The sequence below is a fragment of the Apis cerana genome, linkage group LG13 (genome assembly GCF_029169275.1).
Source record: "Apis cerana isolate GH-2021 linkage group LG13, AcerK_1.0, whole genome shotgun sequence".
NCBI classification, from domain to species: Eukaryota; Metazoa; Arthropoda; class Insecta; order Hymenoptera; family Apidae; genus Apis; species Apis cerana.
In genome coordinates, this window is record NC_083864.1 from 2,837,433 (window position 1) to 2,854,445 (window position 17,013).

At 48.3% G+C, this 17,013-nt stretch overlaps 2 protein-coding genes across 14 annotated transcripts in view; one reads left to right on the forward strand and one right to left on the reverse strand.

The window, feature by feature from the left end:
• LOC114578124 (protein tiptop) overlaps positions 1-15,250 on the reverse strand; it is a 64,978-nt gene extending 49,728 nt beyond the window's left edge. For 2 of the 9 annotated variants that reach the window (XM_062083534.1, XM_062083529.1), the window contains exons 1-2: positions 15,091-15,250; positions 13,415-14,105 (exon numbers count right to left, since the gene is read on the reverse strand). In XM_062083534.1, the coding sequence (XP_061939518.1) occupies positions 13,415-13,454 (40 nt within the window). In that variant the 5' untranslated portion in view covers positions 13,455-14,105; positions 15,091-15,250. Of the gene's footprint in view, positions 1-598; positions 1,538-13,414 lie in introns of those variants that run through there. The other 7 variants (XM_062083530.1, XM_062083528.1, XM_062083532.1 and 4 more) reach the window with 7 other exon arrangements.
• The window catches only part of LOC107997153 (zinc finger protein 37), a 202,813-nt gene that overhangs the window by 161,094 nt on the left and 24,706 nt on the right, over positions 1-17,013 (forward strand). For 3 of the 5 annotated variants that reach the window (XM_062083536.1, XM_062083540.1, XM_062083539.1), the window contains exon 1: positions 15,870-16,069. The exons of the other annotated variants lie outside the window; for them this stretch is intronic. The gene's annotated coding sequence lies outside the window, so the exon portion shown is untranslated. Of the gene's footprint in view, positions 1-15,869; positions 16,070-17,013 lie in introns of those variants that run through there. 5 annotated transcript variants of the gene reach the window in all.

Here is a 17,013-nt window from a genome sequence, read left to right on the forward strand (position 1 = left end):
TGAGGCCCGATTAGGCAGCGCTATCTGTCGAGCTAATGCGCGAACCGTTGGCAGGTCATCGCCAAAGGGCCTGTGTTTCGAGCCGCTAGAGGCCCTTCCACCGCAGAGATGTTTTCGAATCGCACGCACGCACGCACACGTAGGGGAGACGCGTGTCCCTTGAACGGACGCCGCTCGTCGAACGCGGACGTTCGATCGATTATTCGTGTCGTTACGTGTCGCGGAAAGTGCGAATGGAAAACGCAATAACGTCCAAGTATTAGCAGCGTGTGCAGTGTGGGAGGGGAAGGGAGAGGGGGCGAATCGTTTCGAAGCTATAAAGCGGGTCTAGCATCGACCCCGATCGAGGCAGCGAAGCCGCGTTACTTGTGACACGTGATAGATGGACGCACAATGGAGGAACACGCGTGGCTGCGTGCGCGTTACAAGGTTGAAACGTGTGGGTATCAACGTAGGTGGATGAGGATGAATGGCTCTCGTCAAACGGAAGGGACCGCCCGTCGTTTCGCGCCGTAATACGCGACCGCGTAAGAAGCACAGTAGGTCGGCTTATCGATGACCGACCGGCTACTTACCCACGAGAGAACAAGCCACTTACCGAGTTCAAAGTCTCGCCAGTTGTTTGTCACTCGACCCTTGACAGCATCTACCATCGGACCACTATTCTCGTATTTTTTCCCCAGAAATTTTCGTACCACGGTTACTTCTCCGGAACAGAAACGGTACGGTATAATGATCATACAATTAGGCGTTCTTACGCGATAATACTACTAACGTAGAAGAGACGAAAGCGTATGAACGCGATAGAGAGGGAGATTTTTTTCTTATAAGGATCGTGGGCAAGCATTGTTAACATCGACGATATAATAGGATTCTTATAAATAAGGATACATTTACAATAATTGACATTCGACAAATCATTGTTTGTGTTTCTCCGTTCGCCTTTCAGACAACTCGATTGTAAATATAACTGTATCGGCAAACAGAGCGAGGAGGGGGAATAATACTTTCCTCAGTCGCCATCTTCTCGTCGACGAAGTAGGATCTAAATATCGTGGACGTAGTAGAGATCTCGCGTAAATAAACGTTATAATTACGAAATAACTGTCGTAAAATCGAGCGAGTAGTTCGATTTTCTCGCGCAACGTTGCATTACCGGCCAGAAAACCGACATCCTCGTCCTAAGGACTATAGTTATCCTCGACAAATTACGTGCTCGCATCCAACCCGGCGTCGCCCTGTCGTTATCGCGTCATCTTGGCAATTTATCGATAGCCGCGAGCCAAGGAGAGATCAAAGAACGCATAGTGGGATACGGTGGGTTGCGTATATCCTCGGATGAAAAGCCGTCACGATTGCGAGAAAGGAGGAGTTTTGGAAGGAGCGAAAAGGCGTGCCTCGACGAGCATCGCGAGTCGTTCGTGTTCGGGAAACGCGAGAAGTCGAATCGAGCGCGAAAGACAATAATCGAGTGTAAACGAAAAAAGAAGAAAAAAAAAAAAGGAACAAAAAAAAAAAAAACAAAAAAAAAAAAAAAAAAGAAAAATACTTTCAGCAGAGTGGTAGCGCGAACAATGGTAGCCACAAATCAACGGGATTATGCCACTATTTCACGCATGGCTATGGCCGGCTCGCATGATAAATCAAGCTGTCGTTGGGCCACAATAAACAATAACATTTGGACGGCCGGCTGGCGGGACGGCTGGTACGACTCTTCTTCACTTAACTCGGTCATTCGCTCGCTCCAGCGCACGCTCTGATCGCACGTGTTATTTCCTCGGCCTCGACGCTCCCGAACGTACACCGGTTCTCGATAATAAATCGCTTCGGGAGGACATCGACGAGCGCGTGGGCATCTCGCTGGAGCCTGTCGTTGAAGTTCTCGCTTTTTTTCTCTCTTTCTCTTTCTCCCTCTTTCTCCCTCTCTCCCTCCCTCTCTCTCTCTCCCTCTCTCTCTGTTCCGCGATAACCACGCTATTAAATAAAGTTCCGATAAAGAGATCCTCGAACCGACTAATTTCATCCATTACCGATTTCGTTACCGACCGGTGGAAAGCGTTTACGACCAACAACCTCTCAGAAACGATCACGAAGATGGTCGTATTATTTTCCACGGACCATGTGAGAAACGTTGGAGGGTACGAAGAATTCGTACGCTCGAGGTAGTAGGTATCCACGTTGAGTGGAACCGGTCGTATATGGTGATCGACCGAGCGGTAGACCGTACCGACCGACCTAATTATAGCCTCCTATTTATTTTATTTACGCGTACGCGCGCGGGCGCACTTGTGCCCTCGCACACGCACATCACGAGAACAGCACCGGTCATAAATCAAAATTCCATTTCAACGTTCTAACGAAGGATCAAATAAAACACTTTAATTGACGTTTTTACGGCGGCCGGCAGCCCGAGTCGAACTGCTGCCTACCCGCACGATGGCTGACCCCGCTCTGGCTCCTTCTTCTTCTTCTTCTTCCTTCCCTCTCGAATATACGCATAGGAACGGGGGAACGTGCAACGTAGGTAAGCCGTTTTGTCGTATTTTCGACTTTTTCTCTCCACTCCTTTTTTAATCCATCGCTCGCTCTTTCTTCGAGGAGAAGAAGCGAAGCAAGGGGTATTAATCGATCAGAAACGACGGTCGTTTCGGGTATCCGAAATTCGAGGATAGTTATTGCGCGCGGGGAAAACGAACTCGGCTACGTTCGATGGAAGAAAAGAAGGAGAAGGAAGGGAACGGAGGGGCATGAAAGAGGAAGGAGGAGCAAGGATCGGTGATTATAGCGTCGCGGTTATTGTTAAGGGTGAGTCTAGCCGCGTTACTTCCCGCTCACGGTGATTATCAGTAATTTCACGGTTTTCGGAAGAACCAGCGTAAATATAGAGAATCCCCTCTGGCCACTTTAATATCGCTCCCCACCGATCAATAATAATAACGGAATACGCGGCTCTTGTCCCGGCCTCGATACACCCGATGTATTATAGTAATTTTGTACCATGATTTCTGTTCCTTCTCTCGCGCCTTTTGGACCACTGCCCGTTTTTCGATCGTTACGAAAAATACGGGTGTATTTTCGAGGAATCGGAAAATCGCAAAACTCCTCCCGAAATTTCTATCTGCCCGTTTCCGTTTCTCGATTAATATAATTCTCGTGTTGAGAGGGGAGGGTTGAAATTTATTCGAAGCTGATACGCTTTAAATTTTTCATTCCAATCGATCTACGGTAATTTCGTTAGTCATCGCTAAACTGGATATCGTATTATTCTCCGTTATTTCCATTATTTATTAATAACGCGCATAAAGTATACGATTAATCATTTTATCCTATTCTATATAAGTCTCTTTTCTTCCAAACTTTGGGTTACGAATGCAAAACAATATTCAATTTTCCGATTAAAATCGTTATGCTTCGCATACGAATACTTTGCTTCACGACGAACCCGAGAATCATTCTCTAGGAACAATTCTCTTGATCGGCATCCTCGACGCAAAAAGCGAAAGTTGCGGATCCGATTGGAGGATCCGGTGGCGCCAAACGGCCCTGTTGGACGGGAGGAATCGAGGAATCGAGCGACGAAAGGGCATTTCGACGCGGGGATAATGATACTTCCACCCCTTTTACATATAAACACACACCCTCGCCGCCTCGCTCCCCGCCTCGCCCACTCCTCCGCGCTTCCTCTCTCCATTTTTTCCCTCTCCGCTCGATTCTAGTTGTTTTGCGGTTTACGACAGCTCGCGTTACAACTGATTATTAGCCGCCCTTCCTACCTTCTCTCCCCCCCCTTCCTTCTTCCGTCTTTCCTTCCTCTTTTCCCTCCCCCGTCCCACGGCCTGTCCATTATTATACGCGGCCATATACGGCCATTATGCCCAGGCCCCCGATATACAACACAATCCGCCGTAATGCCGGCCATAAAATTAAATTAGGGTTATAACACGATTTTTCACAAAGGTTCTCTCCGTCGAGCCGCGTCGCTAACGTTTCCAACCGTCGATCTCCTCTCCGCCAACCTTCTTCCCCTCGCAGCCTCCTATACCTGGCTCGATCCGAGCTGGGTAGGTATCCGGAGCCGATATAAACCGATCGGTTCGATCGCATTAACCGCTCGAAATCGGGGAGAGCCGTCCGAATATTACGATCCATAATTAAGTCCGCAAAGTTTCAAGATCGGAACTCGGCTCAAAAGCGAATCTACCTATCTCTTATCTCATCCCCGTATAATTTTCCCGCCCCGTATCCCTTCGCGGAAATATATTCCGCCCGAAAATCCGTTCAACAATCGTCATCCAGCGTTTATTTATCCGTTTCGTGCGACGAGGATACAGCGTACATTCGATCGGGTTCGATAGAAATTCGTATAATTCGTTTTCCTCGACCATGGAAGGAGAGGGGGTGGGAAAGGCGCGAAACGTTTAAACGTTTAGAACAGTGGAGAGACGCAGCTGATTAATAATCGTGTACCGAGAGGAATGATGGAATCGTTTCCAAGAACACTCGCGTTGCCTATCCTTATGAAGAATTCAACGAGCCCGTGTGGCGAATGGGCGACCCTGGCGATCCTCCGAATAGAGAGATAGATAGACAGACAGACAGACAGATAGATAGATAGATAGACGGATGGACGAAGAGGGAAAGATAATAGAGCCGTGGGTGAAGCGAGAGATGCGGAGAGGGAGAAAGAGGAAGAAGGGAGGGAAAGTTTCGGGAAGGAGAGGAGCCCGCGAAGAGAATTCGAGAGGCCACAAATCACGGGGCGGTGGTGTGAGGCGTTGGAAGTAGGGTTCGTCGGAAGGTGGAAGAGGTTGGGTGAGGTTGGAGGCAGCGATAACAGGGGGGTGGACGGTTGGACGGGTGGACGGGTAACGGGGGTCGGGTGGGGTGGCGTAACCGGGTTGGGAACGGGGGCGAAGTAAGAGGAGTGGAGGCAGAAGGCAGAGGCATAGGTAGAGGCGGAGGAGGAGGAGTGGCAGGCTGCAGACGCGGGGCGCGACATGCTTTATGACGTCTGTTCATCACATCGCCCCAGTCTCATAAATTAGAAATCACCCCTTAGATAGCTGGCACCCATCTACGATGGCGTCAGTGCCGTATCGTGGGAGGCAGGGATCGCCTCCGACTCGTCCGACCCGCAAGAAGGCGGGGGAGTGAGACGGCGAGGCGGGTAGGGAGGAGGGGGGGAGCGGACAGAGGGGCAGCACGGAGGACGGCAATAATTTTCACCGTATGTCACGTTGGTGGAAGAAAAAAACTGGGCATGGCTCTCCCTTCCTCTCTCCCCCTTTCTCTTCGAAGGAATAGCGCGCAAACGATTCGTTTCTCGTTCAACCTATACCTCGTTCCTTTCGTTCCTTCTCGAAAACGAAAGCGCGGTTTCAACCACGGCTTCGACGTGGATGCCCGTCTTTTGCAAAAGACGGTTAGTCTGGAACGATGACGAGTGATCTCGAATCGGTGGGAAAATCAAACGGAACGACCGAGTAAACTCTCGGCGAACTATGAAACTTTGGTCCATTACGGTTGACGGGAGGTCTCAACGACGCGTCGATCGTTGCTCCAAATCGTTTAATTAAACGGCAACGATGTTCAGCGGATTGATTCTCTTCTTTCCTTTCCCTTTTTCTTCTTTCGTTCCATTCCACGCCTCGATATTCGATCTCTCCCTCTCCTTCCTTTATCTTCTCCCCAGTACTTTTCCAGTATTTTCCGTTTCTCGCCGGGTTGATCGAGAATCAACGGGTCATCAAACTTGGAAGCGACGCGTGACAGCGTGGAAGATTTGTCGCGTTAAAGGTGAGCGATCGATGTCGTCTCGACGTGTCGGGGGGAAATTTTTTAAATTTTTGTCTCGAGGATCTCGTGGCGATCCGTCGAACGCGATTGGGAAACGTTTCGAGACGAAGTTGGATGGAAGTCGGGGTGAAAACAAATCGGGATCTTTACGGTGCTCGGGTAGCGGGCAGACGGATTCGTCGTCGGGCAAACTTTAATTGGTTCTCGAATCCAAACGATTAATTAATCTTCGATTGACTCTCGACTACTAATGATTCATTACGGAAGATCCTCGCCAGAGTATCCGACGCGAATCAAGGGGGAGGGAATGGACGGGTAATAATCATCGCGACTCTTACTCCTTCGATAAATAAACGAGAAGCTTAAAACGAAAAAAAAAAAGAAATACGATGATATTTTTCGAAACGTTTCCAACGGATTTTTTCTCTTCGAAATCTATTGGTGGTCCGTGGAAGAAACGGACGAGAGAGATAAAGAGAGACAGGCGAATCGGTGACAGGTCCCCGTCACACTCGGACGGTTCGTTCGAGAATAGTCGCGAAAAGTGAAGGCCGAGATACGGGGTAGGATATGGTGCAGCGGTAGTAGCAACAGCAGCAGCAGCGGCAGCAGTTCCAGTAGGATGAGAAGGAGCAGGAGGAGATGGAGGAGTCGAAGAAAGGGGTGGAGGAGTTGGCATCGATGGTGGTAGCGAGGGGAGCGAGGGGACGGTAGTTGGTTGACGAGGAAGACCAATACGCGGAAGGGTGGCGTTTATGTGAACGATACAGAGAGGGTGAGCGAGTTTGGAGTGCGGATTCGACGGTGAGGCGAGGCTGTCCATCTCGCGGCACGTCGCGGTAGAATGGAGTCGTGGAGTAGGTCGAGGGGTGGGTGGTTGGACGGTCGAGGGTGGAGGAGGAGGGGGAAGTGGTAAAATGAGGGTGGTTGGAGGTGGGTGTTTGAATGGAGAGGGTGGTAGCTGTCGCTCGCCCGGGCAGCAGACGTCTTCTGACCCGGCCGGTGGCTCAACTCGACTCAACTAGACTCTGCTTGCTGGCAGGAGGCAGCAGCCGGAGAAGGAGGAGGAGGAGAAGGTGGCAGAGGAGGAAGAGGCGCGGGGGTCAGGGGAAAAGGAAGGTTCGCGGAGGAGACGCGAGCAGAGGGATAGAGAGTAGTAGGGTGGGTAGGTGATGGCGATGGTGAGGGGCGCGGATGGTAGGTGCATTGCTTTTCACAGGAGAAGGTGGAGGAAGTTGGGGTCGTAAGGGTGGCAAGCGTATCGATCCGGACGGAGCTTGGCTGACGGCTGACGAGGCCGTCACGCGAGACGAGTCGAGTCGAGACGAGACGAGACGAGACGAGACGAGACGAGACGAGACGAGACGAGACTAGACGAGACGATACGGCTGGACGAACGGATGGACGGACGGACGGAGAAGAACCCCACTCCGATCTTCCCTTCTACCGCGGAGACTCGTGGAGATTCACAGCGCGGATGGAGCGGCAGTAGTAGACTTATCGTGTGGAGAAAGAGAAGGACCAAAAGACAGAGGACCAAGGACCGAGAGGCCACGAGGGAAACTGGAGAGATACTGCTTACTTCCCCTTCGGGGCCTTCTCGTTGCGAAACAGTAGCTAGATTGTACGTGCATGGCTGCGAATAGCTCGGCTACTGTATCGCGATACCACCGTACTTTTCTCGTGTCCGTACGCCTCACACGGATGCGTCAGTGTGCGCGACTTGGTCGTCACGTCCCTCGAACACGGTTATGCATGCGTATGCGTTTACGAGTTTTGGCTCGGGTATTCCGCGATCGCTATTTTCCTGCGGGATCTTTCCACTCTTCCAATCTTCCCTCGAAGACGTCCGGACAAATTTCTCTCTCGCGAGCGGCAACTCTCGGACGTATCTCTACTCTCTCGAACTTTTACAACAGCGATTACTCTTGCCGAGTAACGATCGGAGGATAGCTTCCCTTTCATCTCCCTATCGATGAAACCGTAAACGCGTTTTCGTCGAGTCCTCGGAAAAGAAAGAAAAAGAAAAGAGGGGAAAAAGCTCGAGAGAGCCGCTTGTCCGCCTTCAGTTTACTCGAGCATACGTAGCCGGTTACGAACAACGATATTCTCTGTCGTCCCCCACCTGAGCCGAGCGTAAACCGTATCCGTCTGCTTCCCCACTTTCTCTCCGCACCCCGAGCTTACCCACTTTCGCCCCTTCACCTACTCACCCCGATCACCGCGCCGGACGCGTCTCCACGGCGAGGCGGCGATTTAGTTATCTGCCGTGGTTGCACTGCAGGTATCCCGAGGGAGGTCGGAAAGGGGAATAAAAAGTCGTGTGCGTGAGGGGGGAGGGGAAGCGAGAGGTCAAACGCACTCCGCGCGGTGGTTGGTCCGCGAGCGTAGCCGCAAAGCGAGAGCGTTGTCGCAAAGGCAAAACACTCTCTCGCCGCGTGCAAAAGGCCAAACACCGAAAGTCACTTAAGCGTGCCGGCACGTTCGATGCCAACCTCTGCAGCGGTAGTTCGTTTTCGAGTGGCACGCCGTGTCGTCGCTACGAGGACACGCCGTTGCGTTCTCGTTGGCCCGATCAACGCCCGAGTGGAAAAGGAGAATCGGTAAAGGAATTCTCGTAAGAATGCTACGCCCGATCCCCCACCCTTTTCCTCTCGCGTTTTCGCGGCACGATAATTCGCCCGTCTTTCCCCCCCACTTCGATCAACCCGGGTCGTTCTCTCTCTCTCTCTCTCGAGCGAGCGAGCACGAGCGCGCAACGGGTATCGCGAATTTATTCGAGAGTATGAACCGGCGATATATAACTCACTCGGGTGTTTGTCAGGCAAACGGAGAGGAGCAACAAATCCCATGGTAAACATAAAACAACGGTACTGCATCGGGTCGGTACGGATACGCTTTGATGTGCCACCACCACCCGCGAGCGTCTCTAGCAGTTCCTTTATGGCAGCCATCGGGCATCTGTCGTACCGCCGTCTTTTTCTCCGGCTAATTTATTAGCACCGCTTAGAGAATGGCGCGGAGAAAGATCCGGCTGCGGGAGCTGCGGAGTCCCGACTCGTCGTCGCTCGTCTCTCGGTATAAATCGGGAGACGGATCAGTCGGATACAGCGACGCCGGTTTTACGAGCATCGAAAATAGGGTGAGAGGGACGCGAGAGCCGAGGCCGCGCGATGTCGCTGCCCGCGCTTAACGCGATGAAACCTCTAATCGCGTTAAATGATTCATACCGAATATGAATATCGACGACAGCTTGGTCGTCGTCAACTCGCGTCGTGAAAACGCGATCGAAGAACTTCTTCCCTCGATCCGACCGAATATTCCAACGGGAGAATATATTACAACCGAAGCTCTGCACGAAATTGTAAACCGTTCCGAGCTGTGCGCGAGCTGCGTCTACTTTCGAACGTATATTACGCGTAAGTACGTAGATACTCGATCAACGACCGCGCCCTCGAAGCGTGTCCTCTGGCTGCATCGAAACATCCGAAAGAGTTAAATAACCACGCGTGTCGTGGATGAACCGAGAAATTGTAACTCGATCGAATCTGTCGTCCAGTTTGTCCGCCGTTTGCATACGAATGGACGGAAATACCTCGTACGTGATTCGAGAAATTATAAGAAATGGAAAACGACCGAGTTCCTTCCTCCGCGATCTCGTTTATCCCGAGATACGCGCGTATTTCGTTTTTTGGCATATTTGCTCGTCGATATCAGGAGTAAATCATGGTCACCGGAAATAATGAAAGCAGATTAGAAAGCTAGCGTGTACGCGCGTGACGCGAAAGCACCCGAACTCGAATCTTTCACGCATGGTTAATTCACGCGTGGTTATGCGTCGAAAACCGATTGCACGGATATATATATATATATATATTTTTCCTCGATGTATCGGCGATATGTATCGCATTGATTCCACGAAAACGAATACGCATTTTCGGGCCGTAAGCTTTTCCATCGATCCGTGCAAGGCGATTCCCATCCTATTTTCCGCGTGCGTTTCGAAGGTTTGTCAGGCGATAAACTGTCGCTGGATTTCCCGTGTTTAGCCGCACAAGTTATGCGGGTTCCTCCTCGTTTCCGCGTCGACCCAAACCTTCCGAGCAAAGGGCACACCACGCTTTTTCCACAGGGGTGAAGGATTTATGGCCGCGGAGGAGTGAGGCCTCGAGGCCGAAAAATGCGCCGGCATTGTTTGAGGTGAAAGTTTTGCGCAATGGGCGTCGTTCGCCACGGGTCACCAAGGGTTTTTACCACGATAGGTAGTGAAATTTCTCGTTGCGAGTGGGGGCAGGTATCCGGCAGAAGTGTGCACCGCATGTCCCGTGATGTCCCTTCCAGAACGTCAGAAACCGTCGTAAATTTTTTGCGCCACGCTTCGCGAACCTTCCGGCAGGTATGCGTATAGAAAAAGTGTATTCTCCTTTCTCTCTATCCAAGGTTATCTTCTCCTTTAAAAGAAAAAGAAAGAAAACAATTGGCTCTCGAGGACTCGAGTTTCGATGTAGCGATATCTTAGTTTTTCGCTCGTCAGCGATGGTAAAATCGATAAAACGTGAAGGAGAAACGAGAACGAAAACAAAACGTCGAATGAGCAAAATTATGTTTCAAATATTCAACCGAAACGAAAATTCGTGACTTTGGCGAGTCGTTCGTATTCCGTCGTCGAATCGATCATTCTCATTTCGTTATCCCGACGAATCTCGCGACCAAGTCTCGTGGCGTCTCGAATGAAACCGTATAGTACCGTGCTGCCTTTATAATTCCGGACCGCCGAAAATATCTGGTAGCGAAGACGAACGACGGCCGTTAGGAATTGCGCGTGCGCCAACTTAAAGCACTCTTCCTGCTTTATGAATGGAACCGTGGATCACGGAGTCGTGGAGAAACGCAAGGAACGGTGGCCAACTCGATCGTGTCCTCCGAAGTTATTCGAGCGACGCTTTATAATTAGCGCGCCGCTATCGAGCTTCTCTTCTTCTCAAAATTCGTTTCGTATCCGCGACACTGCTTCATGCTTGATATTTGACGAATATTAAACAAGGCTGAAACATTGTCGACGATACACGGAGAGTGAACGATCGTCGCCTAGGAAACCCAAGTTAGACGTTAAACGCATCGTTGCCGGTTACTTCCTTACCGATCGGCTGCCACGATGTAACATGATTCGGCCCATCATACGATCGAAAGTGCGGCGAGATCGAATTACGGACGAGTTTACTTTTTCGGACATTAAGAAGAGAGGATGCCTTGTGAAACTGCACCTGTTGCGCCAGCTACGAATTTTCTGATAAATAGCCAACGCGTTAGACTAACGCGATCTTGAATCGCCCATCGTTCCTCCGGTCGAAAAGAGCTGCGATAAATAATGCGAGCCTTCCACAACCGATTACTTTAAACGAACCGTTTACCATCCGATCCGAAACCGGTGTTAACCCACGAACGGACAAACTCGATTATCGACACGGCCTCGAATTTTCAATTTTCTCGCAATCGATTCGATGTATATTTTAACTCGAGAATTTTCCCTCGTGACAACGAAGCCACCGATCTAGCCGGCAATCTTTTCACGGTAATATACTGCTAATTAACTTCCTCGAAGTAGCAGCATAAATGCTTGATAGCAAGCTCAAGATAGACGAGAGATCGATTCGTAAGGATCGGCGCGTTTCTCAGGTCCTTTCACCGGGACATCATAAATTAAACGGAGAAATTAGTCCAAGCCACGTTCCACGATCTGTACAGGCATATTTCGTCGTTTCTTAATCTATTCGCGCCTACTTTCGCTGACGGCTTCATCGTGCTGTATTCCGTTTCATATTTTCTTGTAATCGAATTAATACACGGCCACTAATTTTTTTCCCTTTTCACCGAGATCGCCGAACAAAAGGATGGATTCATTAATTTTTGTACTTTTCTTTCCTTCGAACATTCTCGAAAAATTACTATAAATTATCATAAATATTCTTTTATTTATATTCTTTGGATAAGAAAATCCAATGAAATCGAATCGAAATCGTCGAATAATTATTATAAATGTATTTAACGAATTCGCGTGTTTAAAGAACAAGAAAATCCGATGAATTTTTGTTTTCCTTCATCGAAATCGTCGTATATAAAATTACAATTATATATCCTCAGCGATTTTGCTCGATGAACAAAAGAATATTCCTCTCTTCTTTCTCACCGAGATCATTCAACAATTATTATAAATTATTATAAGTATTCTTAGTTGGATTTCGCGAATTCGACGAATAAGAGAATCCATGGTGGATCGTGGCGGAGAGACGCGAGATTCCGCAAAAACGTGATCAAAAGCTGAATTCGCTCGGCAATGGCCAGGCACCACGGAAGCTGGCGAAAAACTGTGGCGTTTACGGCGCCGAAACTCCGTAGACTGCCGTGGATTTATGTACGCGGCGTGTATCCGCGCGCGCGCACAACGAGATTTATCGGCGCTTGGCCGAGTTTCGGTAGGGCAAGTTGAGTGAATTGTAAATGTTTCCGGCAGAACTTCACCAAGATGGCGTCCTCCACCAGGGGCGAGTTTGTTTACGCCTCATGGCTCCCCACGTGGGAAAAGCAGCATGGCGCGCGTCGAGAATTCAAACCCACGAATCCACTACCAGTTTCACGGTTGTTTTTTCTACCGGTCGCCACGAAATTTCGCCGACTGCCTTTCATTTCATAACGAATTTTTTTTTTTTTTTTTTTTTTGTTTGTCACGCGATACAGACATATCTTCGTTCTAACGTTAAAATATTATTTTAACGAATGTCGAGTTTTGTAATACGATACGTAACGACGGTGTCAAATATTGCAATTCGCGGAAAAGTTCTATTTTCGAAACGTCGAACGAGATAATTGAGATAATCGTTCGTGGAATCGAACGAAATTTTGAAAAAGAAACTGTTTACGAATCTTTTTGCACTATGCGAAGGAATTTATGTTTTTCTGCGCGAATAAATACGTTAAAAATTCTTTAGACATTCGAAAAAGAAGTAAGGTTAACGTTATAATTTCAACGAACGTATTCAACGGAATATTACGAGTCGAGATAAAATTTTCTTGCGACTTTATAGTAGTCACTTTAGATTAAACGATGCATAAAGATATTTAACATATTTTGTGAATAACTTGTATTAACTGATAAAATAATTTAGTCGTGGAATGAATAATGCACTGATCGATTGCAAAATCGAAGAACGTTTGGAATCGATGAAATTTATCTCTTTATTAACGGTTTTTTCGAATCGTAAAAAAAAAAAAAAAAAAAGAAGGAGAAAAACAGAAAAAATGCGGTTTTATCGAGGAAACGAATACGGGTATGAAATTAGTTAGAAAAACGACTCTTGATACTATCGAGTAATGTGGTTACACGTGGTATCTCCCGTACTGGAAAATGACAATGAAGGAGCGTTCAACTTGAAATCGTGGCAACCAGCTTTTGATAAATTAGATTCGATAAACAACATTTTTTTTTCATTTTTACTCTCTAGCGCACTTTGGAGGAAGGTTAATTACGATGTTGATAGCTCGTTTTCCAGCTGGCTAACTTTCTTCGAGGATTCCTTTCCTCGTCGCAATAAGGAATATACAATATTAAAAATTCACTTACATTTCATACGTTGTGGAGCGTGCTGTTTCCTTCGGGGCATCTGCGTCCTTCGGAGATGTTCGATTCTCTCTGTGGCCTCCAGGTCTTGGCTCGTTAAACGTAGTCGATCGGATCCCAAACATGTGACGGTCGTGTGTTGAAATTTCGCCCGAAGATCCGGTGTAGATCTTCCGCGGGAAACTGTTGAAAGTTTCCCTTATATGTGCACTACAGTCACCCACACGCGCGTTATCCGTTGAGCACTACCTCATCGCGATTTCGATAGATCGTTCGGTGGTCGGGTTCGGCGTTTCAACGATCGGTGCCATTTCGCTGTTGACTTATCGATTCTCGTTTCTACAACGTGTCGCACCTACATCGGTGCCCGTATACACTACTGATCACGAAGAACGCAACTATTTATTATTATCGTATACGAGGAGAATATCTTCCAGTTTCGAAATTGCAGTTATATTCACGGAATGTCGCGCACTGATTGCACTTGTACGGTTTGAAATGTCCCCAAGACTCGTGATCCATCCGCGATTGGTCAAGAGAGCTCACTCGTAACGGATCTCGTAATCGCATTTGGCGATCATCGATTATCGCTTGTATCACTGTCGCATCATCGTCGGAAGATGGACCGGGCACGATTCGCAACTTTGAAACTATTCCACTGTTTGGAAAACGGCAGGAAAACACAGGTCTGCTTCTGGAATGAAGATTACGATGTCGGTTAAGCCGCACCTACGAGAGATCCAAGGTAAAAAAAAGTGAAGTGACGCGCGTGGCGTTTTCTAGAAGTTGCGCGTCGCGAGGGAAACACCAAAAGCGTTCGGAAAGCGATCGTTCGTTCCTCCGCGTGGAATCGTCGAGGGAAAAAACTGCACGAGACGAGCGTCGATCGAGCACTTTTGACGCGTGTTACCGTATCGAGGATTGGTGATCGGTGTCACTACAGAGCCTGAATTCACTTTGCGCGTCCCGATTTATTCGCGGAGATGACACGAAACCGTGAAGAAGACGATCGACACGACGCGGCGCGGCACGGGACGGCAGCGCGACTCTTGAAACGGAGGAACGATTCGTCGACTCGTTCGGAAAAAATTCGATCCACCATCGATAGATTGAGAATTTTTTTTTTTTACGACCACGCGACAACTTATCTGCGAGACGTGTGCCTCGCGACGACGCCTTGCATCCACTCGGGACGCGTGCACGACACTCCACCGTACGTACTTACGTTCGTACGTACGGAGCTAGCGAAAGCTCGCTCGACAGAGGAAAATGGAGAAAAGAGCAAGAGAAACAGGGAGAGAACCGATACGCGATCGCATCTATGTGCGTGCTCGTTCGTGTATACCTTGGAGACCAATTGAAAGCGTAAGGGTGGAAAAGGGGAATAAAAGGAGAGAAAGAAAGAGAATAGGATGACGTAAAGTACCGAGAAAGATAAAGATAGGGAGGAGAAGGAACGAATGGATAGATATCGATAAAGAGAGAAATAAAATGATGTTGCGAGAGAGTGAGAGTGAGAGAGAGAGAAAGAGAGAGAGACAGAGAGAGAGAGAGACAAGGAGAGAGGGAAAGAGAGAGAGCGAGAGGAAGAATGCAGGGGTAGAGGGCAAGAACGTGAGCAAGGTAAAGAGAAAAGAAGCGGAGGTGGAGGAGGAGGTGGAGGTGGAAGTGGTGGCTACCGTCGTTCGTGGATCGCGAAATCGAGCGGGCGGCGGTCCAGCGCTGACTGACTACGGACTGGCGTCGCGGCGGCAGCCCGTGTGGTGGGGGGCCCCAGGAGTAGTAGTCCTCTTTCCCTCTCGTCTCCTCCACTCGTTCTCGTTTCCTCGCTTGCCAGCTCTTCCTTGCTATGCTTTGCCTCTTGCCCTCTCTTCGTCGACTCTTCTTTTTTCACCTCTTCCACTGTATACTCGCGTTCGTTCGCGTTCACGTCCGCGTTCACCTTACCGACCGATACGATTCGCGGAAACGAGACGATTATCAAAAGTCAAAGCCGAGCAAAAGACGGCGTCGCTCGGATGGAAAAGGATGAGAACGAGTCGAGCGGAGGTGGGCGAAAGGAGAGGAAGAGAACGAATACGAAAAACGGCGGACGAAATCGGAGAGACGATTCTCCGCAACCGTTGCTATTCTTCGGCTACTTGTCGATTCGACACCGCGACAATAACGACGAAGGGGCTGGTAGAGAGGTTAGCGGCGGCGCAATGACAACCACTCCATGTCGTTGAATGCACTGACTCCTCCAACTTGATCGCACACTGGCACCAACGCGTTTTCCTTTTATCTCGGTTTGCACTATGATCTCTGGTGAGAGAGAAAAGGGGGGAAAAAGACGGGAAACAAAAAAAAAAAAGACGATTTCGCGAATAACGAGACCGGAAAGGTGCGACGAAAGTTCGTCGATGGGCCCGAGGGACTGATGTTGCGCTCGCGCGCGTAAGAGATGGTCGAGAAAGGAGGCGGGGTCCCCAACCACCTCGGCCCCGCTCCAAACCGCGAGAGGGGAGAACTACTCTGGACGAGTAATTTTTCTTTTCGCCGGTAGAGGCGCTGCTCGACGATGTAGCTTGCCACGGTACTACGGCGTCACGGAGCCACACCTACGAGTTTCTCGATATTTTCAACCCTTTCAGGACAGTGAGTTTCCTGCCAAGTTTGGTGAGTGCATCATAATTATTGTCTTTCATCGAAATTCGTACTGTATTATAGTGGATTAATTCGCATATCGCTATTAAGTCGATAGAATGAAGTTTCATAACCTAACCTCAAAAATTGTACGAAACTTGCGACTCTGTGTACGTATTCGATTTAGGATTTACGAAACAAGTAAGCAACAAAAATATAGCTTGGTGAAATGTTTCTAATGTTTGTTACATAATAGAAAAAAAAAAAGAAACAAAAGCTATAGCTATTAAACAGACATAGTATGTACATATCGTGCTATCAAATAAGATATATACGTACATATCATATACATATTATGATCTTATTTAAAATATACGTATCTTATTTAAAATATAATAGCATAATCGCACACGTAGATATATCTTCGATATCGAAATCATATATATATATATATATGAATAATCGATTTACATTGGTGATATTGAGATTTCACGCACATGCATCGTAAACGAAATCGACGAATAACACGCATAAAGTTTAAATCGTAACGATGTCGAAACTTCGATACAACGAAATCTTTGTTGTGTCGTTAAAAAACATTATTATTAGAGTTTTATTCTTAAATAAACAAAGAAGGATTCTGAAGGAAGGGAAGCGCGAAAGTTTAAAACGATTTCAACTCGTACTATACAGACGGAGCGTTCGCTATAACAAATTCGCGTTTTAAAATTATTCTTGCCGTCTTCCCGTCTTCCAGTGGCGAATGCACAACGTTTCTTTCCCCGAAAGAAACAGGAAAAACAAGGAGTTGCTCGAGTTGGAGGATGAGAGTATCGCGGTTATGATCGCGGCTATTTATCCGAAAATTCGAAGGCTCCTCGCAAGTTTTCGATCCGTCATCGAGGCAAAGGGGGACGTTACCCCCGGCGGAGAATATTTTACGATAATTCGGGGCGAAGATTTGAGTTGGAAAAGAA